General features: G+C 45.8%; 4 protein-coding genes, 1 long non-coding RNA gene and 1 other non-coding gene across 8 annotated transcripts in view; 3 read left to right on the top strand and 3 right to left on the bottom strand.

Annotated features, from left to right (window-relative positions):
* Window positions 1-275: 275 nt before the first annotated feature.
* Window positions 276-3,823, bottom strand: LOC127024556 (schlafen family member 8-like). The gene is given in 4 exon segments (XM_050909161.1): window positions 276-2,154; window positions 3,040-3,136; window positions 3,139-3,192; window positions 3,195-3,823. Coding segments are annotated over 4 exon segments (969 nt in total). The 5' UTR covers window positions 3,772-3,823; the 3' UTR covers window positions 276-1,913.
* Window positions 3,816-5,713, bottom strand: LOC127024557 (schlafen family member 11-like). The gene is made up of 3 exons (XM_050909163.1): window positions 5,446-5,713; window positions 4,536-4,664; window positions 3,816-4,060 (listed from the first exon to the last, which is right to left on the bottom strand). The coding sequence occupies exons 1-3, from the start codon at window positions 5,462-5,464 to the stop codon at window positions 3,981-3,983; spliced, it is 228 nt and encodes a 75-aa protein (XP_050765120.1). The 5' UTR covers window positions 5,465-5,713; the 3' UTR covers window positions 3,816-3,980.
* Window positions 5,714-8,038: 2,325 nt separating this feature from the next.
* LOC127024516 (uncharacterized) lies at window positions 8,039-9,971 on the top strand. Its single transcript, XR_007767561.1, has 3 exons — window positions 8,039-8,089; window positions 8,539-8,623; window positions 9,567-9,971. It is a non-coding gene; the product is annotated as an uncharacterized LOC127024516 (long non-coding RNA).
* On the top strand, window positions 8,911-9,008 carry LOC127024627 (Z30 small nucleolar RNA). The gene has a single exon (XR_007767575.1). It is a non-coding gene; the product is annotated as a Z30 small nucleolar RNA (small nucleolar RNA).
* Window positions 9,972-11,105: 1,134 nt separating the features above from the next.
* On the bottom strand, window positions 11,106-14,780 carry PEX12 (peroxisomal biogenesis factor 12). The gene is made up of 3 exons (XM_050909013.1): window positions 14,655-14,780; window positions 13,744-14,291; window positions 11,106-13,065 (listed from the first exon to the last, which is right to left on the bottom strand). The coding sequence occupies exons 1-3, from the start codon at window positions 14,778-14,780 to the stop codon at window positions 12,666-12,668; spliced, it is 1,074 nt and encodes a 357-aa protein (XP_050764970.1). The 3' UTR covers window positions 11,106-12,665.
* A 231-nt stretch (window positions 14,781-15,011) lies between these two features.
* The window catches only part of AP2B1 (adaptor related protein complex 2 subunit beta 1), an 81,304-nt gene continuing 71,019 nt past the window's right edge, over window positions 15,012-25,296 (top strand). For 2 of the 3 annotated variants that reach the window (XM_050908809.1, XM_050908807.1), the window contains exons 1-5: window positions 15,012-15,041; window positions 19,335-19,392; window positions 21,458-21,563; window positions 22,827-22,962; window positions 24,709-24,954. In XM_050908809.1, the coding sequence (XP_050764766.1) occupies window positions 19,356-19,392; window positions 21,458-21,563; window positions 22,827-22,962; window positions 24,709-24,954 (525 nt within the window). In that variant the 5' untranslated portion in view covers window positions 15,012-15,041; window positions 19,335-19,355. Of the gene's footprint in view, window positions 15,042-16,152; window positions 16,170-19,334; window positions 19,393-21,457; window positions 21,564-22,826; window positions 22,963-24,708; window positions 24,955-25,296 lie in introns of those variants that run through there. The other variant, XM_050908808.1, reaches the window with a different exon arrangement.

Here is a 25,296-nt window from a genome sequence, read left to right as displayed (position 1 = left end):
TACCCAGGAAGCCAGAGTAATCCTCACACAGGCTGAATTTTCACCACTTGCGAAATATCCAACCCTGCTCAAATGAACGTGCAAGGTCACCATGAAAGGCTGTACGAGGAGGTGGCACTAATGGGTTAAGCTGAGGTTCACACCAGGGCACAGTGTTTGGCTCAACAGGGAACGTTGAAACCATTTCATTTATGGAAGAAGCGGAATGAGAAGCGAACACACCGGTTGGTCATCACATTAAACTTTATTATATATATGTTTACATTCACATGATAGGCACGGCATGATTAAGTGTTGAGGTTTGGGGGTTGTGAAAGGAACCATGGGATAGTCTCTCCTTGTATGTTAATTAAGGAAAAAAAAATGGAAAGTGCCTCTAGCTTCCTGAAGTTAGAAAAGCAAGAATTTTTAAGCTAATAGGTTTGACAACCTAAAGGCAAATTTATTTGGAGGGTGATTCCAGCTCTGTACAATGTTTTCTCCTTATTGTAACCACATTCAGTCAAATCACTGCTGCTTTATAATCACACTCAGAGGATATCAGCCTGTTCTTCCAAACCAAATGGCCCACAGGTCATTCTGTGGTGGAAAACAATATGGTTTGTTTTCAACCAGCCTTCAGTTTTAGATACCTAGCTTCAGGAATTTTGGATCTGTCTTTCAAAAGTATTTTGCATCTAACTCTATAGAGAGTTTTATCTAACCAGCATGTCTGAAACCAAGACAAAAAATGCCACTGGTATCTAAGGGCGGTTATGCAAAGTTTTCCTTCTCCCACTAAAGCTCCTCTTTGGAGCAACTGGGTTCTTCTAACCCATACTGACTGTTGCTGAAATTGAGTGGGGAAACGGCTTCTGTAAAAGCCATTTATATGTATTTCTTAGCTGAAACATGGAGAGAAGGCCCCATTTTTACTTTCCTAGATATCTGAATAGAGGCTGTCTTAAAAAAAAATGGCTTCTAACACCAGATGCCCATGCTGTTTGGTAACTTTTCTGAGCAGTACTGTGAGTGTGGGAGTGAGCTGGTGAAAGCCAGCAGGTCTTCCAGTTTCCTGTCTCAGCAGAGTGGCTTTCACTTGGCAATGCACCTGCCTGCAGTCAAAGGCTGAGCGTCAGGTTTTGCAAGTCCTTGAAAGGAGCCTTCAGGGAATGATGTAATTCTACTGACATTCAAAGTATCTCTTTTCTCTGCATTATTGAAACCTTACATTTGATTTAAAACAGACTGTAGAGGCTTCCCAAGAAGGTCTGGGCTTTTAGAGAGGACTAGACATTACAAAGGAAATCCTTCTACTTCAGATATAGAGTAAAAAAATTTCAAACATACGTAACCATTGACCTGTCAGGGCCTTGTTGGGATCCTGTGTGGTTACCTGTTCTCAGTTCCCAAATAACAAGTGTAGGTTTAAATTAGCTCTGGATGCTACACAGACCGATATATTTCTTAAAATTTCTTTCTGAAATGGAAAGGATTGAGGAATAATACCAAACACAATGCTGCTTTCTGAGCCAGAGAAACAACAGACACTGTCAAGAATAGCATGCTCCTCTAGTCCTCCCTCTGTTTTACTTAATGATATATTTGACTTTGACTGTTTCATTTCTGATGCTAGTATTCCACCTTCTTCATCTCTGTAGCACAGAACAGCAATATCTTTCTTGGAGTAACCCTTTTTAAGATATGTACGACAACATTCTGCCACATAATTTGCTATTCTATTTCTGTCTAGCTTGCTTACTTTTTCAATACAGCCTTGCACAGCATGAGCACATGTGGCTCTGCATACTAACCTTTCCAAATGCTGGTTAGGAATATTTAGGGTAGAGTGCTTTATAATAATTTCCACATTGTCTTTTAGATAGCTATAGATACTGTTAGCATTACAAACCGCTTGAAGTGACTTGACAGGATCATGCCATGCTGCTTCTGGAACACCAGTTGAGGAGGAGTGACTTGTCTGTAAGTAGTCCAAGAAAAATCAAGAAAAAGCTGGGCTCAGGGAGATGTGATGAAGTCAGAGTCAAGGCTTTGTTATGCCAATCACCCTCCCTATCTCAGAAATTCTGTGCTTCATCAATTATGTGCTTCACATCATTAAAGCTTGCCTTCAAAAAGGCTACTCTTGTCACAGCTTGGCAAATGTTTTTCTGCCTACAGAAGAGATACAAGTAGAGTAAAAACAATCTCTGCATTGCAAACTACTGGTTATACTTGATCAGAACAAAGTGAATGCCCATGATATTGAAGTCATATTTATTAGTAGATGCTCAGGATGTCAACAAAAGAATTTGAGCCTTACTAAAAATGCATCCCAACTACATACTTCAAATACTGCAGTGGTGGTGGACCAAATAGCATGCTGTCATGGTTTAACCCCAGCTGGCAACTAAGCCCCACACAGCCACTTGCTCACTCCCTCCTGGTGGGATGAGGGAGAGAATTGGAAGAGTAAAAGTGAGAAAACCTGTGGGTTGAGATAAAGACAGTTTAATAGGCAAAGCAAAAGCTGCACATGCAAGCAAAGCAAGGGATTCATTCACCACTTCCCATCGGCAGGCAGGCGTTCAGCCATCTCCAGGAAAGCAGGGCTCCATCACACGTAACGGTTACTTGGGAAGACAAGTGCCATCACTCTGAACATCCCCTCCCTTCCTTCTTCTTCCCCCAGCTTTATATGCTGAGCATGATGTCATATGGTATGGAATAGCCCTTTGGTCAGCTGGGGTCAGCTGTCCCGGCTGTGTCCCCTCCCAGCTCCTTGTGCACCCCCAGCCTCCGCACTGGTGGGGTGGGGTGAGGAGCAGAAAAGGCCTTGACTCTGTGTAAGCACTGCTCAGCAATAACGAAAACATCCCTGGGTTATCAACCCTGTTTCCAGCACAAATCCAAAACGTAGCCCCATACCAGCTACTGTGAAGAAAATTAACTCTACCCCAGCCAAAACCAGCACACATACCAAATACACTAATCAGTACTCAGCTATTTAAAAATGCTGATGAAATAACAGAACGTTGAATAATTGGAAGAAATACTTACCGCACAAAATCTCTCAGAGGCTGGTTCTCACATACATAAAGAACTTCCTCTTGTGTGCACTGCAGCATAATTCTTATTTTCTTTATGATCTTCAGGCCACTATAGTTTTTCCTGTTCCTAGTAGACCATAAACATACAGCTGCTTAGTTTTGGAAGATTTTCTGACAGCAGCTGGTATTGTTTGATGGTCAAGAGGTTCAAAAACTCAGAACTAACATGGTCACTTAAAAAGGACTTGAAAGTCAGCAGAGCTACTGTGAGAGCATGAAAGAGGGCCTTCAAGTTGTCACTGTTGATTAGGCTGTAGTTTTGGGGATACATTTCTTGAATATTCAGATCCCATTCTTTTCCACAGTTAATTTTGGGAGGCAAAGTCAGTAGCTTTGGTATTACACACCATTTGTGAATATAGCCCCCAGCGCTGACTAATTTCTTTTTCAGCCTCCAGGCTATGTGTCTTGAGTATTCAAACAAATCCTTTGAGATATGATGATTACAGATCGTATAGAGCATAGGTGGCCTATCCTTGGCTATTAGGAGAACATCACAAGTTATGTCTTGGTTTAATGGCAAGCCAACCTCAACAGCCCAGCTTCTGGAAAGTACCAGAACTCCCTCAGAAAGCTGCCTCAATTGATTTTCCATTAAAATATCCAACCCTGGATGCTCTTGGAGGAGATCTTCACTGAGTTTTTCTGGAGTATGTATTATGCTGTGGGATTTCACTAACATGACAAAGCAGAAGAAACGGTTAGTGTTAGAATAACATATGCAAATCCAGCCCTCTGAAATGATTCTGTGGGAATTAATATTGGTGAAAGGCTACAAATACAGGCCATAGCTGCCTGAAATACCTTTTTTGCTTCTTCAAAATTTTCCTTAACCACTCCATGTGTTTTCAGATTCTTTTGCAAAGACTACTTCCTCAGGGAGCTCAATCCTCATCTCCTATCCCAGGTCTCAGTCCCTTTGCTAAAAATGCCAGCGCAGGACCAGCTGTTCCCAACCTTGTTTAGGAAACCTGGTGAGTAAACAAAGAAACAATAGCAGCTCAATACAAAAGCCCCCGGACACCTGGCCAATCTTGCAATGCCACAGAAATGTTGGCCTGTAACCGGCAGCAGAGTCTCCACTCTGGTCCCAGCCCCAGTCACTTTATGTATTTACATCGGGCTGATTCCAAATGACCTTCTCCTCCTGTCTTTCCCATTTTTCACTGGATTGCGAAAAGACGTTGGCATGGCTGTGCTCGGTCTCCAGAGAAGTTCTGCTAGCTGAGCTCCGTCATGTACACGTGTCAATAGCTGGCAGAAGATCAGTCCTTGGGGAAGGGGGTCATCAGGCATTTGAATGCAATGTTGCTGTCAGATCTGCAAACTACTTCCATCTCTTTCACTTGTTTAAAGAATGTTTTCAAATTTATCTTTGACTTTGATTGTGCCCTTGAGATTCATGTTGTAAACCTACCAGACAGTGAAAGCAATGTGCAGACCTACCTGGAAACAGTTGCTTACAAAGATCATCAACGTTGTCAAGGCCCTGGTGTGAATAAACTGGCTTGGCAAGAGGTGGCCCTTCTGTCAGACTGAGCTCTAGCCTAAAGGTCTTGGAAAACTTTGAAAGATCTGCAAAAAAAGAAATAAAAACACATGATACACCATAAGCATTTGCTGTCCCTCAGTGCAAGAGCCACAAGCTGTCCTCATGCTGGTTTTAAATCTTTTGCTCCTCTTTAAAATAACAAATGCAATGCCTAGACAGAAACCTTGCAACTCACGTGGACAGCAGCTGATTGGCAACAGAACAGGCTCAGGTCACGGACCATGGAGCTGCTCTTGGTTTCCTTATCTCATTAGCTGCTGTTGTGACCTCTAACTCTGTTAGTGATACCCTTTTCACTGCCCAAGAATTGGCCAATAAACAATTTATCTGTCCATAGCTCTCAGCTTATTAGACTGGCAGCAGCAGTGGAGAATGACCCTAAAAAGCAGGAGGGAAAGTATAGATTAAGCCTGAAAGCAAATGGCAGTTGCCATGCACTATGGCAATTATGTAAAAAAATGTGTGCACTGGGGTCTAACTTCAAAAGCGGTCAACTTGAGGCATGGAGAGCTCATGCTGCAAAAGCAGGCACTAACATTGGCATTAATAAGCTGCTACTCACCAGAACCTGCTGCAGCCTGAAGCAAACATTAAGGAATGTAAGCAGCAGAAAGACAGGTATTTAGCAAGGACCTGAAGCAGCCAAACTGGTTGTTTGGTCAGGCCCCCAAAGAACACTGAAAAGCAGGTAAGACTATTTAAGGCAAACAACGCTGCCAGGCCAGGAACAAGAAAATAAAAGGAAATTTTTTTCAAAAAAAATCACATTGAAAATGGAAAGGGATTGTCCCAGCTCTTTTGGACCTGGATCAGCAGCGGTCATCCACGCAGCCCACTCATCCGCTCTCAGTCTCCTGACGGTGCTGCCTTCCACTAGCCACGAGTCCGGGTCTTCAGAAAACGCGATACAAGCAAATGGCTGAATCTTCACAGCACAGATGTAGCCACAGTGATCTCCAGCCTCACAGTATACTTTGAAGATTTTGTGTTCATACCTTACGTTGTGTATATTTCCACTCCCACAGAAATGGAAGAGGGTTAATTTGTTTTGAATAGAATCAATTGGGAGACTTAATTTTTCAAGGTCCTCATCAGCACTGCTGAATCGCTGCACTCTGCTGTCATCATCCACACCGATCCATAAATACCCACTGCCTGTGTTTGCAAATCCAGCGATATACTGAGGTATACTGAGATACACTGAGATATCTCTTTGACACAAGTCAAAAATTTTTCAGTTGAATAGTGCTTAAATTCCACATCTCCTAACTCTGTGAAAGTCACTGTCTCTCCATGTCGCAGTTGGTCTCTATTAAACAACGTAGCAACAGTCTTATTTATAATATCCGTCTCCTTCAATAGCCCTTGTCTTTGTGATTTTAGCAGGTGGTCCTGGGCTAAGCTCTCTGCTGGCTTCATCTTGCTTTCCTTTAAGGAACAAAAAAGCTTCAGTAGGGTTCATGTGGGAAAGAGAAGTACCACATTTTGCGTACAACCCAGTACTCAGGCTAAAGATATGTGGCTTTGCACTTGTAGAGGTTAAGAATGTGTTTTTACTGCTCCAGGTTTTAATAAAAATCAAAAGGTAATTATCTCGCTGTTCAAAGTCCAGGTATTTTCTCCAGTCTGGAAACAAAAGAAGAGGCCGAAAAGTCTCTTCTAAATCTAGTCCGATCTTACCTCTAAGTTGTAGTTTTCATTTTCAATCTCTGCTTTTACGACACCTCCTCCAGAGTTCAGCAAGGCACACGCTGCACAGGCACGGGTGCATTTTTGATCTTGTTTTGAATTTTTTGGTATCTTTTTTCTTGCTTTTTCACCAAAACGTATTTTTCCAACACACAAAACTACTTCAGGATACTTTGTTGCTAAATTAACTCAGATCTTCTGCTGTTGTTGATCATCTTCAAGAGCCATTCTGGGCCTGAAACAATTGTAAAAAAATTGCTTACCATTTATGCTGAAACATCAATCTTCCAAAGACTTCCAAAAACTTTAGCTAAACAGTGGCCATCCTTTGAACAATAAATACACTGAGTCACAGAGATGAGAGCAACAGGGATTTTCCTCCACTTCCAAAATAGAGTGCTTGCTTAAAACCCAAATTTGTCCCCAGTACACAGATGTTTATTTTTCTGACCTTGAGCATGAGGGGGTGTAGGGACCTTGCTGCCATCTGTCCCTTTGAACACAGAAGCAGCCTCAAATAGTTTCTCTACAGCCAGGCTCGTTACTCCCTTCAACACCATCCCCTTACATACTCCTGGACTGCATGCCCCCTCCTCCTCCCCTGTAATAACTCACAAAAGGCTGTGCCTCGATCTTAAGAATCCAGTAATCCAGCGATTAATAATCAATAAATGATAACAACTGACCCTTCTACTTTCAGCTCCCCAGGAAAACCATGTGAAATACATCTCCCGAACAGGCATGGGTGTTACGCAGGAATTTCTTGCAAACTGCTGCCCATCAGGAGAAACCGAGTTACTGCTTTAAAACAACAGGATGAATTTACCCACCTGGCCTTAAACAAGCAAGCGTTTTATTTTAACTTACATATTAAATCATGATACTTTTCCTTCCAAAGCACCTTCTGTTCCATGGCTGGAATATTTTTATTTCTCCCACAATTTTTTTTGTTTTATTTCTTCCCTCTTTTTTTTCTTTAGTTGTTTTCACGGTGATAACCACACTCATCACGCTGCCCCTTTGTCGTGGAACCGTTGCTACACAACATCCAGCCGGGAGAGCCGGGCCCTCAGGACTGGACGGCATTTGAGGCAGTGACTTATCACCGCCTTCTGCCTCGGCTCAGCACGCCGCGTCTCTGAGGAAACGGAAGAGAAAAAGCGAAGCAGCTCCCCGGCGGCTGCCGCAAGGGAACGGCCGCGGACCGCCGGCCAGCCGGCCGGGCCGGGCCGGGCCCTCAGGCCTCCTCAGGGCGGGAAACGCTCGCACCGCCCCGAGCTGCGCTAACGCGCCTTCCTATTGGCGCCCACCCGGCTTCGCGGCAGTGCCGCGCGCTGCCATTGGCTGTTGGCTACCGGAGGTGGGACCAAAGGTGGGCAGCTCCGCCTCGGCGTGGTTGGGCCTGCGTGAGCTGGAGTGCGGTGGGACGAGGGCGGTCTGGGGGGGATGCGGCGGCTGGGGGTGCAGGGGCGGCGGGCCTAGGGGGTGAGGAGGGGCTGGGGGGGCCAGGGTAGGGCGGCTGAGGGGGTGCGGAAGGGGCTGGGGGGGCTGGCTGAGGCGGGGGTGAACCCAACCGAGGTAGGGCATCTGAGGCTGAAGGGGTGTGGGGGAAACGAGCAGGACGGAGGCAGGATATCTGGGAGCTAGGGGGATGCAGGGGGCTGAGCGGGGCTGGGGTACGGGTAGGGCATTGGGGGCTGAGGGCCCCCAATAGGCCTCTGGACCCTTGGAGAGCCACTCACTTCAGCAACATTTATAGGTATGGCAGGTTTTTTCCTCTTGTTTTTGCCTGGTACGGTCTCTCCTTGACCTTCTTGGAATCCCAACTCGTGACCTGTCTTCCCTAGCTCCAGCTCTGTTATCAGGCATGTCACCCTCCTCCCTTCCCTTGCTTCCCTGCTAAATGTGCTTCATCCCCTTGTTATCTGTAACAGTAGGAGGTGATAAGGAGAAAAAACCAAACCCTTAATTCATGGATGAGCATAAAACTTAAACCAGCTCCTTTTATCTGTTGCATGCTTGCAGATCAGCCAAAGCTTTATTTAATGCCTATTTGGAGTCTCTCACGCTTTGTGGGGTGGCATTGTGTATAGGTGTGTCAGGAGGAAAAAAAGGGGTTTTGCTGGCTTAGCTAATGGTGTTTGGGAAGGGGAAGTGGAGAGCTTTTCCCTGTGTTACTCTACCAACATGCCACTGTCATGCCCACAGCTGAACACACAAGCTCTGTGTGGAGAGACTACATCCTTACTGATGGTGCAAAGTACCACCTCCTCTGTGCTGCTGTGCGACAGAGGTGGGTACAGGAAGGTAGAAACAGCAACTAGGGGCTCAGTTTTTCAGTCTTGGAACAGCCACTCCTGTCTCATCTCCCAAGGGTCGGTGTTAACTTACTGCTAACTGTCCTGGAGAAAGCCATGTGATCCTGAAAAGAACTGACCCAGAACCCAAGTTAATCTGTGTTTGTTGGGGGTGGGGAGGTGTGTGCGCGTTTGTTTTTTTCCTCCAGGAAAAAAAAAACTTTTCTGGTCTAGTTCCTGACTCAGGAGCAAGGTCCTTATTGAATGGAAATAAATTTGCCCAAAGCAATGATGAGCGAAGTATGCTCTGAACTGGTATTGCTGAGACTTTGTGTCTTTGCTCTGACCAGGGCATGATCACGTAATCTTCTCTCTGAGCTTATTTAGGCTAAGCTCATCTAGAGTAAACAGCTTTGCTTCTTGAAACTTTTTGATGCACCCTAAAAAATATTGAAAAAATATTAAGCAATTTCTTTTACTGGCAGAAAAACAAAATCTTGATTTGAAAAGTGAGTAGTGCAAATACTTGTTTGGATTTGTGTATCTTGCTGCAATGCTGGGTTTAGTACTGAGCTTGCAGTGAGAGGGGTTACTTGTTTTTTCTCCTGTGTGCAACATGGCTTACAAAACTCCAGATACTCTGCCACTGTATCTTCTCCATTTGTAAATGCAACGCGACTCCGTAAAATGGAGTCTGAGCTGTCTGTCTTGTAGACACCTCATTAGCAGTTGGTTCAGCTGTATTCTCATCTAGTGACTGACAGCACGGAGGCAGAAGTATTTTTGGAAGCGAGTTGTGGTGTCGGGCCTGGCTTTGGTGCTCTGCTCTGGATGAAGTGCAGCCCTTGCGGGAAGGTGGCGGGGAAAGGCTGGGCTAATCAAGCAAGTACAGGAAAAGATATGGAGCTATTCTCTAATCTGGTTTTTATTTTCTTCCAGGTCGTGGTGACAGCTTTACATTCATTTCTCTCTTCCTGTGGAGAAGGAAGCTTCTATGGGGAGTATGTACCTAGGAGTATAGTTACGGTGGTTTTCTCTTAACAGGAGAAGCCCCATGGTCTCTGTTAAGGAAGCAGGGAAAGCAACTCAGTTGCTAATGCACTGATTTTAAGAGTGTCTAGATGAGTTGTGAATGTGGCTTAGGTTCACTAAACATTTTTTAAAAGACTTGCAAAGTCAAGTTCTGACAGTAATGTATTGGGGAACTCCAGTGCTGGTGTTAATGTTGATGTAATTGTATTAAGCAACAGAACAAAGCATCCTGAATGCATATATGATACATGACTGTATAGAAGTCACAAATTAGTATGTGAGTCCAAAGGTTGGTTTAATAAAGTTGGTGTTCCCTGAAAAATCTTTTCTCGTCTATCTTTAGACCATCATGGCTTTAATAACGCTACTACAGTTAAAAAGCAGATAAACAGGAATGTTTGTATAACCCAAATCAGTTTCGTAGCTTTGTTTTAGAGCAATAAACCTGATAAATGGGTATGTATTTGGCTACTAAGGACAGGAGGGTTAGAAGAAGCAGTCAAATCCAAGTTGGTATTCTGCAGCCATCTGCAGGAACACTAATAAAATCTGCCAGATAACTGCTGTGCCTGTCACCATTGTGGGCTTAATGCCTGTTAGTCAGCTAGGCATTAAAGAGCAATTTAACATTCAAAAGAGTAATTGCAGCTGTTCAGAACTGTGAGGCTTAGATGTGGGTGGTTCTGTGCAGGTCTCGGAGCTGCCCCGTGGAGCTGGCCAAATCCAAGTTTGCAGGGACAGGGTGTTGTGCAGCGTGGTGCGGGGGAGATGGAGTGGAAGGCAGCCAGGGCCTGACAGGGCATCTGGTGGCTGTTCTGGGGAGAGGAAGAGGGATTAACCCTGGGAGAAGGAGGTGTAGAGCCCCTGGAGCAGCGTGCGTGCAGGCAACTTGGTTGTGTTGTTCAGCAGTTAGTGAATCCTTCTGGATTAGAGGAGAGGACAGTGCAGAACTTGCCCAAGAGCTCTGCAGTGCTGGCGGGTGAGTTGGCATCGGTCAGTCTTCTGTCCCAGGTCTGCCCAGCTTCTCTCTGAGCAACAGACAGATAATTTGGAAAGTATAGGAAGGATAAAAGGAAAATAAACCTATCCTGAAACTGAATCATCAGTCAAATCTTCAGCCCTTATTTAAATAAGCGGTTGCACTAGAGGCAACAGAACCAGGCCCACGTCTGTCTAATCAGACAGGTTATTGTAGAGCTGTGCAGCAGCAGCAGAGCATCTTGGATGCTGGCTCTTCACAGAGATGATGATCTCTGTGTATGGAGGAAAACTGATGTAGCAAGTGATGTGAATTAGTATCCAGCCCAAAGCCAGCTATGTTAAAAGTGATTTGAAATCTCAGAAAATATCGCACCTGGATGTGATTTCTTTTCCAGTAAGATGTGTGTGCTCTTACTGGCCTTCTAAAGGAAGAGAGGTGTCTTTATGGATCCCGTAACTACTGGAGAAAGGAGAAATAAGACAGTTTTTATTAGTATTCCGTAGTGGCACAGGTAGAAGGCTCTAGAAGTTGTATAGAGATAAGATGACAAGCATCAGGGACAAATCTCATTTGTTACAGTAGGTGTTTTCCAGAGCATCTTTGGGAGGATGCAAATTGCTGTATTTTTCCACATTATTCAATAACCTTGCTATCTTGCTTACAGCTGAGGGAGGATATTAGAGATTTTTATCTTCTGAAGCAGAGCTGAAGTGGGGGGAAAATGAGATGACTGGTTCAGTGGATTAAATGTTCAAACATATCTCTTAATCTGGAAAGACCATGTACTTTGTGCAGCAAACTTTGCTCTTCATATTCTATCAGCAATGTCACCGTGATGTCTGGCGTAGCTAACTGCTGCTCCCTAGAGCCGAGTCAGGAAAAAACCTTCCATCGTGAAAAATCAGGTGTCAAGCAAGAACCAGCCATAATGTCATACATGTTTTCTTTTCTCCTCTGTTCAATGCAAGGATGCTTTGTTACGATATGAATGGGCTACATGGTTGGGACTGGAATAATTGCAATGTAATACTTAAACATAGACATTAAAGATTCTCAACCTACAAAATACTAATCTTACATCCATTATCATCATCTGCAAAGATGAAAGCAGCTTTAGTCTAGTCTCCCTTACGTAAACAGAGCCCCTAGAGGAGCAAACTCTTTTTCCAATAACCAGAAAAGAATTAAGTTAGGTTCTCAATCAAGAAAGAATTTTGCTTTATAAAAGCAGATAATAACAGATGCAAAGACTTATTTAACAGAAAAACAACTCTCATCATTTGGCACAGTTGCTGCTTTAATCTGGTTTGTCATTTTTCTCCCTCGTGCAGAAAATGTAATGTTCCTCTTGTATCTATGTTTGTACACATCCCCTCTTCTTCCTTTAAAGAGTCAAAAGTCTTAATTTAGAACTGTTGATGGGAATTAGGGGTGTGATGTTCTCAATTCAAAGGTGAGTAGCCTGGAAACGCAGGGAGGCTCTTAAGAATAGCATGATCAGAGGAGAGGTTTGGGCCTGTCTCTACCTCTTTGACAAGCACTAGTGCCAGAGCTCGCCCTGGGCAGCACAAGCGCCTGGGAAGCTGCTAAGGGAGGAATAACTCACCTAGAGAATTTTCCCTACCTCTTTAATTTGCTGGCTCATGCCCTCGAGCAGGACTTTTACCAGTGATGCTCTTTGATCCTCACATCTGCATTCTTCTTATCCAAATCAATGTTTCTTCCCTTTCGGTTGGTCTTTGAAGGCATTTCTGTGCCAGCTGACAGATTGTGGCTGTCCGATCCCTCTGAAACTGTCACAGGATGTTTGAACAGCTAATAAACAAAGGAGAGCGCCTTACCAGAATTCGCAAAGGCAGCAAAACTCTGATGTACCACCAAGTTCAAAGGAGCTTTAGAGCCCACTGATGAGCTGCAGTGGTCGAAAGTCTTCTATGGGATGTAAGAAGGGGAGAATTTAGGCTTACTGCTACCCAGCCGCTAGCCTTGGAGATGCATCTCTCTGGAAGCACGAGGCAGGCCTTTCAGCTCTCAGGAGAGTACAGTTTGACAAGGTGCTGCAGCTCTGTGGCGTAGCCTGTGATGGGGCAGCGCTGGTGAGTCTTCACGTAACTGTACACACAGCGGTAGCAAAACACGAAGCCGGACGTGGACAGGGCAGTGGCATTGACGCGAATTTTGCGGCACAGAGGGCACACGGTCTTCAGTTTGGGTAAGAGAGCTGAGCCGGCCCCGTGGTCGAGGTGCATGGGGGGTGGAGGAGTTGGGAGCGCTGTCAGAGATTTGATTGTCTCTTGGTTTTCTGAGGAGTACCACCAGTCCAGGAACTGGAGGAAGAACACGCTGATGGACAGCCCGGTGGACAGGGAGAAGGCGATGCAACCCAACCCTTTCCTCACTGCTGACTGCACTTGCGTTTTAATGCTGCAAAAGAGAGAGAAGATATGGAGAAATCATTACTACTGCACATTTGTCCATCTGCAAACCACAGCAAAAAGGACTTGGGGAGTAAGTCACTGCTTTATACAGCCTCTTAATGCTAAGTAAGTTGGTCAATGTATCCCATGTTTGTAATGAGGCATCTGCTAGAATGTTTCTCTCAGAATCTTTGTATTTTAAGAAAGGTTCAAGTCCTGTTTCGTTCAGAAGTCTAAATTGGAAGAGTTTGCATTGAGGGGACCTGGACCACAGAGCGTTTCACTCATGGATCATCATTTTACAGGAGATTAAGCGTCGTCGTGACTAGCTGCTGCTCAGAAAAATCAAAGAGCTAAGTTTCAGTCCTTTTAGCAATATTGTTGCAGTCTATTTCCCTTGTTAGAAAAGTGCAGGTGAAGACTGAACAGGATAAAGGCTGGAGTGCCAAAAAAGACCCCCAAACATTGCGATTTTATTCCCACAAAATCCTGTGAAGCTAATCCCTGCTACTTGTTTCCTTATTTACACTAACGATATACCCTTTTGGAGCACGTTTTGCCAGAGGTAAACTTCATCTTGAAGAATTTCTGGAGAACAAGACAGTTTAACTTGCAACATCACCTTTAAATTAACACACCCACAGAACCCCCTAGAAAGCAGCAGCTAAGCCATGTTCTGACATACCTGTGTGTTTGATGTGAGGTGGCTCCCGCCAATTTCTTCTCCAGGGCCTGGATATCCTCTGCAGTCAGTCTGACGAGGCGAACGCCAGCCAGCCGCAGCATGGGTGAATGATGCTGAGCTTTCCCGAGGATATAGCACAGTTGCTGGATAAGAAACCAGCCCTCCCAGGTCATGTTTACAAAGGGGTAGGCAGCTAGAAAGGCTCTGTAAAAGCGCTTCCAGGACGACGATGGAGGGTGGATGGAGTACTCATCCTCTTCCCGCAGGCTGGACACCAGTTTCTCTAGCTTTCCTTTCAGGTAAGGAACAAGAACCAGCAAAAGGAGAGACTTCCAGTGCTGCCTCTTTGGCAGGCCAGCAGTGGCCAGAGGTTGCTGTCTGCAATCTCCTCCTATCGGTATCCTCTTTAAGCTATAAAAGTTTTCAGAAAAGGAGGCGCTGCACCTGGCCAGATAGTGCTGCTGGAGCAGCAGATCCAGGAGGATGTAGATCTCATCAAACCAGTGCCAGAGGAAGCTGTATCGGCCAGGATTAGACTCAGCAAGCACCTATGGAAAGGGACACAAAACGGAAGGAACTGAAAGCGGAGTAATGTGCTAAATTACAGTAGCTATAAATTATGCCTCCAGTTCATAAAGCGAGCTGGGTGGGTCAAAACTGTTATGCTAGCTTGTGAGCGTGGCCAGAGGTAAACCCTGGCGATGAATGGCTCAGCACAGAGCTGTGCAGCCTCTCCAGGGTCCCTCCCTACAGCTGTTTCCCCACAGAATATTCACCCTCAAGACACCGTTCACCTCAGTGTCCTGCTCCTCACAGCCTGGTGCCCTCAGGCCTGCGGGGAGGAGGACGCCGCCGACCTCTCCTCTCCTCTCCTCCCCTCACCCCAGGCCTGCGGCCTGCCTTGCCTTTACCTTGACCAGGTGCTGCAGGGCGGGTTTCACGGCGGCCATCAGGCTGTCCTGGGCCACCGCCTCGAAGATGGAGGGCCGGTCGTCGCCGGCCGAGGCGGCCGTGAGGTGAGCGCCGAGCTCCGCCATGGCGCCGCCGCCGCCGCCCCGCCCCGCCGCTAGGGGGAGCCTCCGCCCCGCAGGGGACCCACCTGGCGCAGTGGAGTACCGCCCCCTGGAAGCGCGGCGCGGGCGGCGCTCTGTCTCCTCCCGCGCCCCTCTATGGTGGCAGGGGCGCGGCCGCTCTAGGCGGGGGAGGGTTTATTCTCGCTCCTCGCGAGTCCTCCCTGCCCCTCTGCTCCGCTTCCGGTTCCGCCGCCGCCCCCACAGCGGTGTGTCCATCCCGCCGCCGTGAGTGGGGCCGGGGGAGCCGCCGCGGGGCTCGGGGGGGCATGGGAGGGGTCACTGGGAGAGGGGGATGCGGCACGGGTAGGGTACTGGGAGGGGGGACTGGGATAGGGTGGGGAGGGGCGCTGGTGGGGAACTGGGAGGGGCTAGGGGGCCACTGGGAGGGGATGCTGGGAGGAGGTGAGGGGTACTGGTGAGGCCCTGGTGGAGTACTGGGAGGGGGGACTGGGATAGGGTGGGGAGGGTCGCTGATGGGGCTCTGGGAGGGGGTGGGGAGCACTGGCGGGGTACTGGGATAGGGTGGAGAGGGTCACTGGTGAGGTATTGGGAGGGGCTGGAGGGTCACTGCGAGGACTGGGCAGGTGGGTGCAGAAGTATTGGGAGGGCACGGGAGGGATGAGGGTGAGGAGTGGGTGCTGGGAGTGGGGACTGGGCCGTGGGGGCACTGGGCAGGGGTGGGGGTGAGTGCTGGGCTCTGGGAGGAGGCACTGGTTGGGGTGGGGTGGGAGGCAGGTGCTGGGGGGTGGGCTGGGATGGGGCTTGATGGGACTGGGGAAGGGAGGTGGGATGGGAATGAGCAGAGTAAGCTACTGGGGTACTGGTGGGACTGGGCAGGGATGAGGGCTGGGGTGCTGAGGGGCACTGGGCAGGCACTAGGGGGGGCTGCTGGAGCTGAGAACGCTGGGGAGGGGAGCTGGGATTGGTGGGGAATGCTTCTGCAACTGGGGGATACTGGGAGAGGTCTGGGGGATGCTGCTGCAGGGGGAAGGTGGGTGGGCAGGGGTTTTGAGAGGTGGTGGAGGGGCTGTGAGTCCTGCTGGGGGTGAGGCTGGAGGCATGTGGCGGGGGGGGCTGGTGGCAAAGCTGGGACGGGGGTCTGAGGAGTGAGGAGGTGATAGGAACCACAGGGCGTTTGAGAGTGGGGTAGGGAGCACCAAAGCGATGTTTGCTCCCCAAGATGGAAGCGAATTACCTGCCCCTAGCACATGCTGTTAGGGCTGCGGGTTTGTAAAGCTGAGGTGCTGCTTTCCCTTTGCCATCTGTGTTCGGCCGCTCTGTTTAGTTTCCTGATGCTCCGGTGCCCCTGAGCCACGCTTGGGCTATCGTGCGGCTACTCAAGAGGCTTTGCAGGTGAAGTGGGTGCAGATAAGAGGTGGTGGTACCAGCTGGAGTGTAAGCCAGGTTAAACTGGGGATCACTTTAGAGATTTAGGGGTTCAACATTGGATTGTTTCAATGCTAGGGAGCTTGGATCAATACCGAGGCCTTAAACCTTCCTGTTTAGACCTATGTGAAATCGGTGGGGAGCTGGTCAGGCTGTCGTTGGAGTCATGCGTGGGGCAAAGCAGGTGTTGGGCAGACACAGGTTCCAGTTTCCTGTGTGGTTTTGTGCTGAGGAGGCTTATCTTTCTGGTTGTGATGGTTCCTTAGCCTTTTCATTTAATCATATTTTTGGTTCAGTCTACATTTAAATGTCAAGCCAATGCTTATAGCATTAAGCATTGCCAGAGCTTCTGGAGAAATTCCTCTATTTCGTCTGTTCTTGTTTGCTGGGGTTGGAGCAGCAGCCTTTTGCTGTCAGCTTGAACACCTCTTACCTGTTTCCACCTTAGCAAGTGCTGGACGCAGAACGATAGTAAGGAGGGGGCAATCTGATGTAGCTTTTCTCCTAAAAATACGAGGATGTTCATGATGTTTTCGTGATTTATCTTGACTCGCTTTGATTTAGATTTGTGTACAAGAAGCTGGCATTTTTTTGAGTTATTTAAAACATTGCTATTTGTATATCTGGGCTATTTTGTTTTTGGCCTTCATCTGAGACTTTCTGTAAACCACACTGAGTTTGCTTAGTGGATGAGATAATAGTACTGCTAGCAAGCTGTGTCTGAACAACGTGCAAAACAAGCTCTGGCATACATGAAGCAAAAATCTGGGTGCTCATGAGAAAAAGAGCTTTCTCCTGTGTTGCACTTGGAACATGGTAGTTTGCTTATTGACCTAAGTCAATCTCGTTTATGTCTATTAAAACAGGTTGTAAAGACATGTGCTGTGCTTAGCCTTATCTGAGTCTGAGTGTTTCTGGCTTTCTTCATGTTTCCAAGTATGTGATCTGAAATGTCCTGCTTTTGGGTTTAAAGTTCATCTCTGAAATTCAGCAAGGTTTCTTCCTCTGTGTAGCTTTATGCAACTGGGATGATGTGTATGGTGGGGTTTTTTTCTCATTGATTTTTCTCTATAATCTGCTGCTCTGGCCACTGTTAAAACAGTGTTGGAGTAGCTCAGCTGGGAGGTATGACCCACGTTGACAAATCATGGATGGATATGGATCATTCCACATATAATGGAAACAAAGAACAGCAAGGCTATGTTCAATGCCTTTTGCATGGCACCGTGCCAAATACTCTTGTAGAGGAAAACATTTAAGTCATCTTTTAAGCTAGGCTCAAATCCGAAGGCCTGTGTCAGCAATAACATTGCAGCTGAACACAGGCTGTGTTTTTAATTATAAAACAAGACCCACAACAGCTTTTTCATTTGTGATGCTGTGGATTTTTTTTTTTTTCTTTTTTTCTGGAAAGATTGTAGTGTTGTGGCTTATGCGGCTTTACCAACCCAGCCTCTGTTTTGGAAGGAGGGCAAACCTCTCCTGCAGGAGGAACGTGCTTCCAGAGCTGTCCCCAGGCATAGTCTGCTCTCCAGCTTGGCAGGAGCAGAAAGGGAGAGAAATCAAACCAAACCCAGTAATACTGCCTAATTGGGAAGAGGCGGTAACCATGCAGGCACAGGGCAGGCAGGAGCTCTGGGGAACTGGGCTAAGCAACAGGTTGCTTCTCATCTGGTTGCTTGGCAGTTGGACAAGATTACGACTGCTCTGCATTGCCATGCTGTAGAGCACGCTGAAGGTGGTAGAAATTGTGGCATTACACCTCAGCTGCTGCTGGTGGGAATTTAACTGCTGAGGTATTAAATTGATCAAGGTGGATAGGGGGAAAAAAGAATGGTAGTGGTGTTGGGGTTGGTTAAGGGATGAGGAAGGAAAGTGTTAAGAAACAGCAAGCTAATTGCACTGCTGGGCAGTGTCTTGGAGTTCAAAGCTAGGCTTGTCCTTTTGTTGCTGAGCCAGCAAGACCTTCGAGGCAGCGTTTAGGGAACAGATGACTTGCTGCTTTGCTGGTAGCATTTAAGGTCATGGAAGTATGTACAAGAGAAGGGGAATTAGGCAAAAAAAAAAATAGAAAAAGGAGGAAAGAGGTAGGAAAAACCTTTTTTGGGATGGTGTTAGGGTCATAGGTTCTTAGCACTGATGCAGACTGTTTCATCAAAAACAGTAAAACTGCCCACTCCTATGCTTGTTTTTCAGCCAGTACTTGAAAATTGTTTGAGTCATGTTTGTCACAGAGCTGGCAAATGTAAGAATCAAATGATGGATATCCACATATGTTTGGGCAATCCCTGTATCCTAAGGTATTAATAATTTGGTTCCGTGGAGCAAGAAAAGCGCTGATGAGACCGTTCTCGCAGCTCTGCTAAGCACTTGCTGGCCCAGCAGCGTTTTTCGGTCCTGTCCACAAAAATGCAGTGCAGCACTGAAATAATAAGCTTTTGTGTGTGTCAGAGGTGGGATGTCAGATCTTGGCAGAGAAAGATTTCAATTTCAAGCTTGAGAGAACTGAAAAGTAATGGCTTTTCTTTTCAAAAAACTGCTTTGCATCTCCCAGGAACAAAAGAAGGGAAAGAAATGAAAGGGCCTCGGGGTGGGTATTGCAAGTAGGGTTAATTGTTCCTTCCATCAAGATGCAACACAGGAAAGTATCGTTAGGGGGAGTTGACAGTTTTCTTTGTCTGAAACAGACTTCTGGCTTCCAGTTGAGAGATTAAATGTGCAGTGCTTTTTTTGGAAAACAAAATTGGGTACCCAGGGGAAAGACAGCTGCAGAACATGTCAAGATCTGCCGATTATAAGGAGTTAAAAACTGCCTTTTCCGTTCGGAGACTGAGAGTTTAAAAAGTTGGGCTGAGCACCACTGCTTTCCCAGCCTGTCCGCCTCAGGCTGTTGTGTTTTCACTGACGTTGTTCATCTGAGCCCTTTAAATCCCTGGGTTTGCCAAGTAATATCAGCAGCAGGTGCAGAATGAAGATTGTGAAACTTGTGCCTGTGGATGTAAAGCATTTGCTTCTTCCCTTACGTTACGCACTCACCAACCGTCCTTCCTTTGAGTTCCTGCCTTGCAAACTGGGTGTTGTCAGCTCTGAATGCTGTTTGACTACTTGTTCTTTTTTTATTATTATTCTCAGGTGTTTTAAGGAACTGGAACCATGACGGACTCCAAATACTTCACGACCAATAAAAAAGGTTAGTGTTAAGCTGGTGCAGTGGATTGGAGGTGGTGGGTGGCTATTTTTACACAGCTTTTTTAACTGCATGCAGAAGAACTTGTGCTTTTCTGTTAGCTCTGTCCCTGTTTCTCGTCTTAATCATCCAGGGAGAAACTTCGAAAGTAGGTCACATGGTGACAAAAGACAAAACTGATGTATTATACAGTTTTGTGATGCACAAAATGACCCAAATTGCTGCTTTTTTCAAGGATCAGAGAACAAAACATTGGGATTTGAGTGCAGATCTGGTCAGAGACAAAGTTTTAGTTATGGGCTAACAAGTTCAAGACTGAGGATGATTGTTCCATTGGGCATCACGGGATTAAGTTGATTGAGAGACACTTAATATTTAAGGTATAAGTGTATATCTCTACATCAAGCTGTTGCAAAGATAATGGGATTTCCTATTGCCATTTCTTCCAAAGCTGCAGTGCTCCGTTTGACTTTCCCTTGACTTTACTGTAGGTATGGCGGTCACCTCACCTCAGGACGAACGGCCGCCCTTAAAAATGGGAAGACGGGAAAGGATCTTTGGGGACACTTTACCCATTCACCTGTTTCAGAGCGGGGCTTGTTCTGCTGAAACTGTCCCAGGCAGAGTTTTATTTTCTAACCTGTTCTTCAACAAAACACTGTTGCTGACTGCAATTCAAGCCTGACGTTGCTCGTTGTTCTCCAGTAAATGTGGAAAATGGTTTGCATTAACCTCTCTTTTCAGAATGGCTGAATGTTTTTGGTGAATGCTTGCCAGTGAAAAAACTAGTGTTGATCTATTTGTGTTTCATTAAGCTTCAGAATGAGCTCGTAAATCAAGCAAATGCAGTTCACATCTTTCTAAGGAACAACTCTACCTGTAAGTTCAGTCCTAAAGGCAGATTTTTCTGGGATGGCTGCAAGAGGCCAGCCTGCACTGTCTGCGCTCTAGTGAGCATGCTGCTGCTGGCTCAGCTCCGCTCTGGGGCACGATCTCAGTGTAAGGTGAGCATCTCTTTGAGGCAGGAGGTATGACGAGTGGTCACTGCACTGCGTTCTTCAGAACAGTAACTTCTCTTCTTTTTTGAAGTACCTGTTAGTCTTTTTGTGTCAGGCTCTTCAGTAGTTAGTGCTGCTGATCTGACAAAGAGGCATTGGTGTGTAGGAATCGAAGGTTAGTGGCTAGAATGTATTTTGTCAGAGATATTTTGATATTTGTAATGTGTCCTCAGCCTGTGGCTTCCGGTGGGAATACTGCTCACTGTCCTTCCTGAGGAAAGCTGTCTGTCAGTCGGGAGTATTATCCTTCTCACACCACTTGCTCTGTCTGGAACAGGCCTGATAGGCAGTCTTTTGCCCATGTTGCTTTATTTGCAAACTTGCTTTGCCACTTTTGTGATCCAGCCTGAACTGACTTTCCACGCAGTAATATCTGGAAGAATTAGTGTCGTGGAAAAGGCTGCTTTGGCAACCTCAGAATGCAGGCGAGTTGTGTTACATGCTGCTTTTGTTAGTAGTACCTCTGTCGTTCTAGCTTGGAAGGGATTTATTCCACTGGACTAAATTTGTGCTTTCCTGTTTCTGCAGCTGTGTATCACGGCATTTGGATACACTACAGTCTGCTGTTTTCTCATTGCGTTCGCAGGAAGCAGGCAACGATGAGCAAAAGTTTAAAAGTCTAGGCAAAATTCCTAGCTTAGTTTTTTCTTGCAGGCACGAATCTGGCGTCTCCAAATATCTTTTCATCCTGATTATATAATAGTTGCCTCTGAGAAACAGACGCTAGAGTGATGTGATTTAATGTTCTAGAAGTGGGAGAGCTGCAACATGCAGCGTGGTTCTTGTTAACTGCTTTTTCGTTAGCAAGGTATAGCCCATATTCTCTTGAGTGTTGCAGCTTTGCTTCTCACTAAACCATGTTCTCCATAAGGTCTGACAGCTTTCACGTGCTGCTGTACCAGTTTTATGCGAACAACAGGCTGGGAAAGTAAAAAGTCACTCTTGAACTATCCCTAAAGTGAGACCCTTTTCTTCTCCCAAGAGGCTCAATCTGTTTTGTCTTCTGCCAGGAGAGATTTTTGAACTGAAGGCTGAACTCAATAATGAAAAGAAAGAGAAGAGGAAAGAAGCCGTAAAGAAGGTTATTGCAGCCATGACCGTGGGGAAGGATGTCAGGTAAAAGCAACTTTTCTTGCACCTGTAGCAGCTCTGGTTGTCCTAGGACTCAGTCAGGTGTAGTGGCACATGTCTCCGTGGAACAGCTCTGAGTTTGTCATCGCAGTGTGGCTGGGTAGTGAGGCTGGCTGTGTCCTTGCCTGTGCTGTGCTTGAGTCACAGGTTTCTCAAGCTCCTTCCTGTTACGGAGAGCAAAAGAAACAACTGTTTTCAGTGCCAGTTTAGCTGGGTGCCAATAGCCCTTTTTATTTAAAAACCCGTCCAGAATTCAACCGTTTTGTATGTCACTTTAGATGATGTTTTCTCACTGCTTGCTAGCCTGGGTTTTAGTGTTAGAAAGGTAATTCCAAGTGTTTTTCTTAGCCTTACTTGTCATAGCATAAATTTAAGCTACATTTTAAAATGAGTGATTTTTAAATTGAACCTTTGCCTTGCAGCGACTAACAGACACAGGCATTTACCTTCTGCAACACTGTCCCCAATACTTTTTTCTGTCTCTGAGGCAACCAGAAAAACTTGAGTGAACTCCCTTCCAGCTTCTTCTGTTACTGGAGTCTACCATAAAGTCACAGTAGTCCTGGATTCACGGCAGTGGGGTCTGTTGCCACAGAAATGAATATAAGGTTGCAAATTTAGCATCATGACTTCATCATAGAATGAAGGAACAGAGAAACTGGAAGGAAGAAAAAATACTCTTTTTGGCCAACAGCACTTGCCCTTCACCTTTAGATCTCTACAGCATACCTGAGAGCTGCAGATATCCTAGTGTAACTTCCTGTGTTCTTCTGCAGTGCTGTTTACAGATTGCTGCTTGATATTTGAGTGAAACTCAGCTTGTCAGCATTTAAGCTCCTAATCGCTCTGGAGTTTACTATCTGAAATTTGGCAAGTTCTTTGTTAGTGTCCTGCATTACCAAAACATTTTTAGGCAACTTTTTTTTTTTCTTGTGGGTTCATTTCCAGGCCTGGCGTGGTAGCATCTTCTTGTTTGGTGAACTCCCCAACTAAAACACCTTTAGGAAATTGCATTAGTTTTCACCTGTTCCAGAACTGACCTATGTTAAAGCCCTAGAAGAGATTAAATTATTATTATAAAAGCCATTGCAAACTGTTTTGGGAGGGAAGTTGACCTCTCATTAGACAGCAGGGTACTTAAAGTGGAACTCCAGTTTTCCTGGCTTCCTTGATATTGTTACTATGCCCTTTGCATACCGTGCAATCTCACTGCTTTTTCTCTGTTCTTGCTTACTGTTGTCTATCCAGCTCACTCTTTCCTGATGTTGTGAACTGCATGCAGACCGACAACCTGGAGTTGAAGAAGCTGGTCTACCTGTACCTGATGAACTATGCCAAAAGTCAGCCAGATATGGCCATCATGGCTGTCAACAGCTTTGTGAAGGTAACTTGCTTGCGCGGCTCATCAGAAAATGGTCCGGCACAGTGGCTGTCACCACGTCTCCTTTGTCCATTAGCCTTTGTGAGCTGTTGTTTATCTCTGCTTTTGTACTTGAGTCTCTGGGCTGCAGTGCTTGTCAAGGAGCATGCTGAATCCAATAGGTCTGGGTCTTCTCTCACTTCCTGCTGCTAGTTATTGCAGAGGCGATGACTTAAGCGCCCCTGTAAGTGGTTATGAGAGAGTCTGCTCCAGGGGAAGCTACTTCTATTGTTTTACTAATCATCATTAAAGACCAACTTCTGGTATTGGATAACAGATTTTATGTTGTTCATCTTCCAGCCTTTGTAGTACCTCTGATATACAGATATCTACTTCTTGTTTGAATGTTTCAGCTGTGCTCTGTGTGGAAAACCTTTATCTCTGGTGAAACTGAAAGACGGTTCACTGGAAGAATAACAGCCTGATTGCTGTATTGCCTTTAATTCTGTTGTCAAGTTGCCTCTCCTTATCTAGGAAATGCTATTTCAGTCCCATGTTATGGAAGTTAAAACCCGATGCTTAGAAAAAGTTTGAGACTCTTCCTAGAGTATTATAAAATCTGAGACACTGGGGAATCTGATCATGTTTTAAGTTTCTGTTGTGGTGCCTGAGGCTGAAAGAGGTGAGAAGACCTAGGCTGAGAGCAGGTCTGCTCTTCTGGCCAGAGAAGATGTCCCTATCTTCCTCTCTGGAAAGAATATTGTTGTCTGTCATATCTTTAAAGTGTAATTCTGTTAGAATGGACTAACAAACAAACATGATATTTTGCAGCTTCATGCTTTTCCATGCAAGGAAATGTCTGATGTCCCTTTTGGCAAGTTGAGGGACAAGTGTTAGTAAAGAGAAAGTGTTAACACTAGTCTGTGCTAGCTCAGCACTTCACACCTGGTTCACAGTTCAAGGTGTTGAATGCACTGGTAAGACATGTCACTTCTCTTGTATGCTTTAAAAGTGATGCATTCAGGTGTTTTTTCAGCTGTAGGAAATTTAAACAGTGAAAGGTAAATGTACCTTATGCTTTTGTAGGTCATTCTGCAGCTATCCTTTTATAGGCTGGTTTTGGAGGAGCATTGCTCAGAGATGTAGATGGATTGGATGTATGGAAAATTACATAGTCTTGAAGTATGAAGTGTTATATTCCCTTCTGCTTTTTCTTTTCCCCCCTCAGGAAAGCACCTCTACACTAGCCTTTGTGTAGTGCTTTGTATGTTGCAAACTTAAGGGATGCTTCTGTCTAGAACTGATGACCTGTGAGGAATAGGCTGTGATGATTGTTTCATTGTGTTTAGTTGTTGACTTTTCCCATTATGTTCTCTTGCTCCTTTAAACCAGTAAGGCTGGAAACCAGTATATTACTTTGTCTGAAAGTTGCCTGTGGCTAGCTTTTGCATCATGAGAGCTGCCTCTTTAGCTTCGCTGTAGCTGTTAGATCATGTTGAAAGAATCTTTGCCTGGGAGAACCAAGGGACACCGAGATCATAATTTTACAAGCTATCATAGCCTGAAAACATCTTGAGATAGTGTAGAATGTTTTGGTGAACTAGTAAGTTCCACCTTTTATCCCTGATCTGAAATAATTGCCTCTTTTTAGCATGTTATCAGAGAGAATGCTTTTTGTTTTTAAATAAGAACAGCCTGATTCTGGCTGCAGGGAAGGTATCAGTGGCTAGAGGTGCAGATTTGTTTACTGCATATTCTCTCCTGTTGCAGGACTGCGAAGACCCAAACCCTCTCATCCGTGCTCTGGCTGTCCGTACAATGGGGTGCATCAGGGTGGACAAGATCACAGAGTATTTGTGTGAGCCTCTTCGCAAGTGTCTGAAGGATGAAGACCCTTATGTACGAAAGACTGCAGCTGTCTGTGTGGCGAAGCTGCATGACATCAATGCCCAGATGGTGGAGGACCAAGGATTTCTGGATTCTCTGCGCGACCTGATTGCAGACTCCAATCCCATGGTAATGTGTATGTCCTCCCAGCGCATTGCTTGAGTTTGTAATAGGCAGATAATCAGAAATGTGAAGGCTTTTTGATTGCAACTGATGCACTGTGATGAATGTGTTGGTTAGAGAACACTTGTTACCTCAGAAAGCAGGAAATACCTTCTAGTCTGAGATCTGTTTCGGCTTTTGCCTGTTTTGACTGTCTTGAGTGCTGCAGCAAAAGTTTAACTTCCTGGTCAGATGAGTCAGAAGAGCAAGAAATACTTGATGCTGCTACCTTGGTGACAGCTTGTAGCTATTGCCTTCCTGCGGGCTTTGGCTCTTCTTGGTGTAAGAGGCTGGATGAAGTCCTTCACT

Source organism: Gymnogyps californianus, chromosome 20 (assembly GCF_018139145.2).
Source record: "Gymnogyps californianus isolate 813 chromosome 20, ASM1813914v2, whole genome shotgun sequence".
Taxonomy (NCBI): Eukaryota; Metazoa; Chordata; class Aves; order Accipitriformes; family Cathartidae; genus Gymnogyps; species Gymnogyps californianus.
The sequence above is the reverse complement of the archived record's forward strand: the minus strand, read 5'-3'. Positions and strand labels throughout refer to the sequence as shown.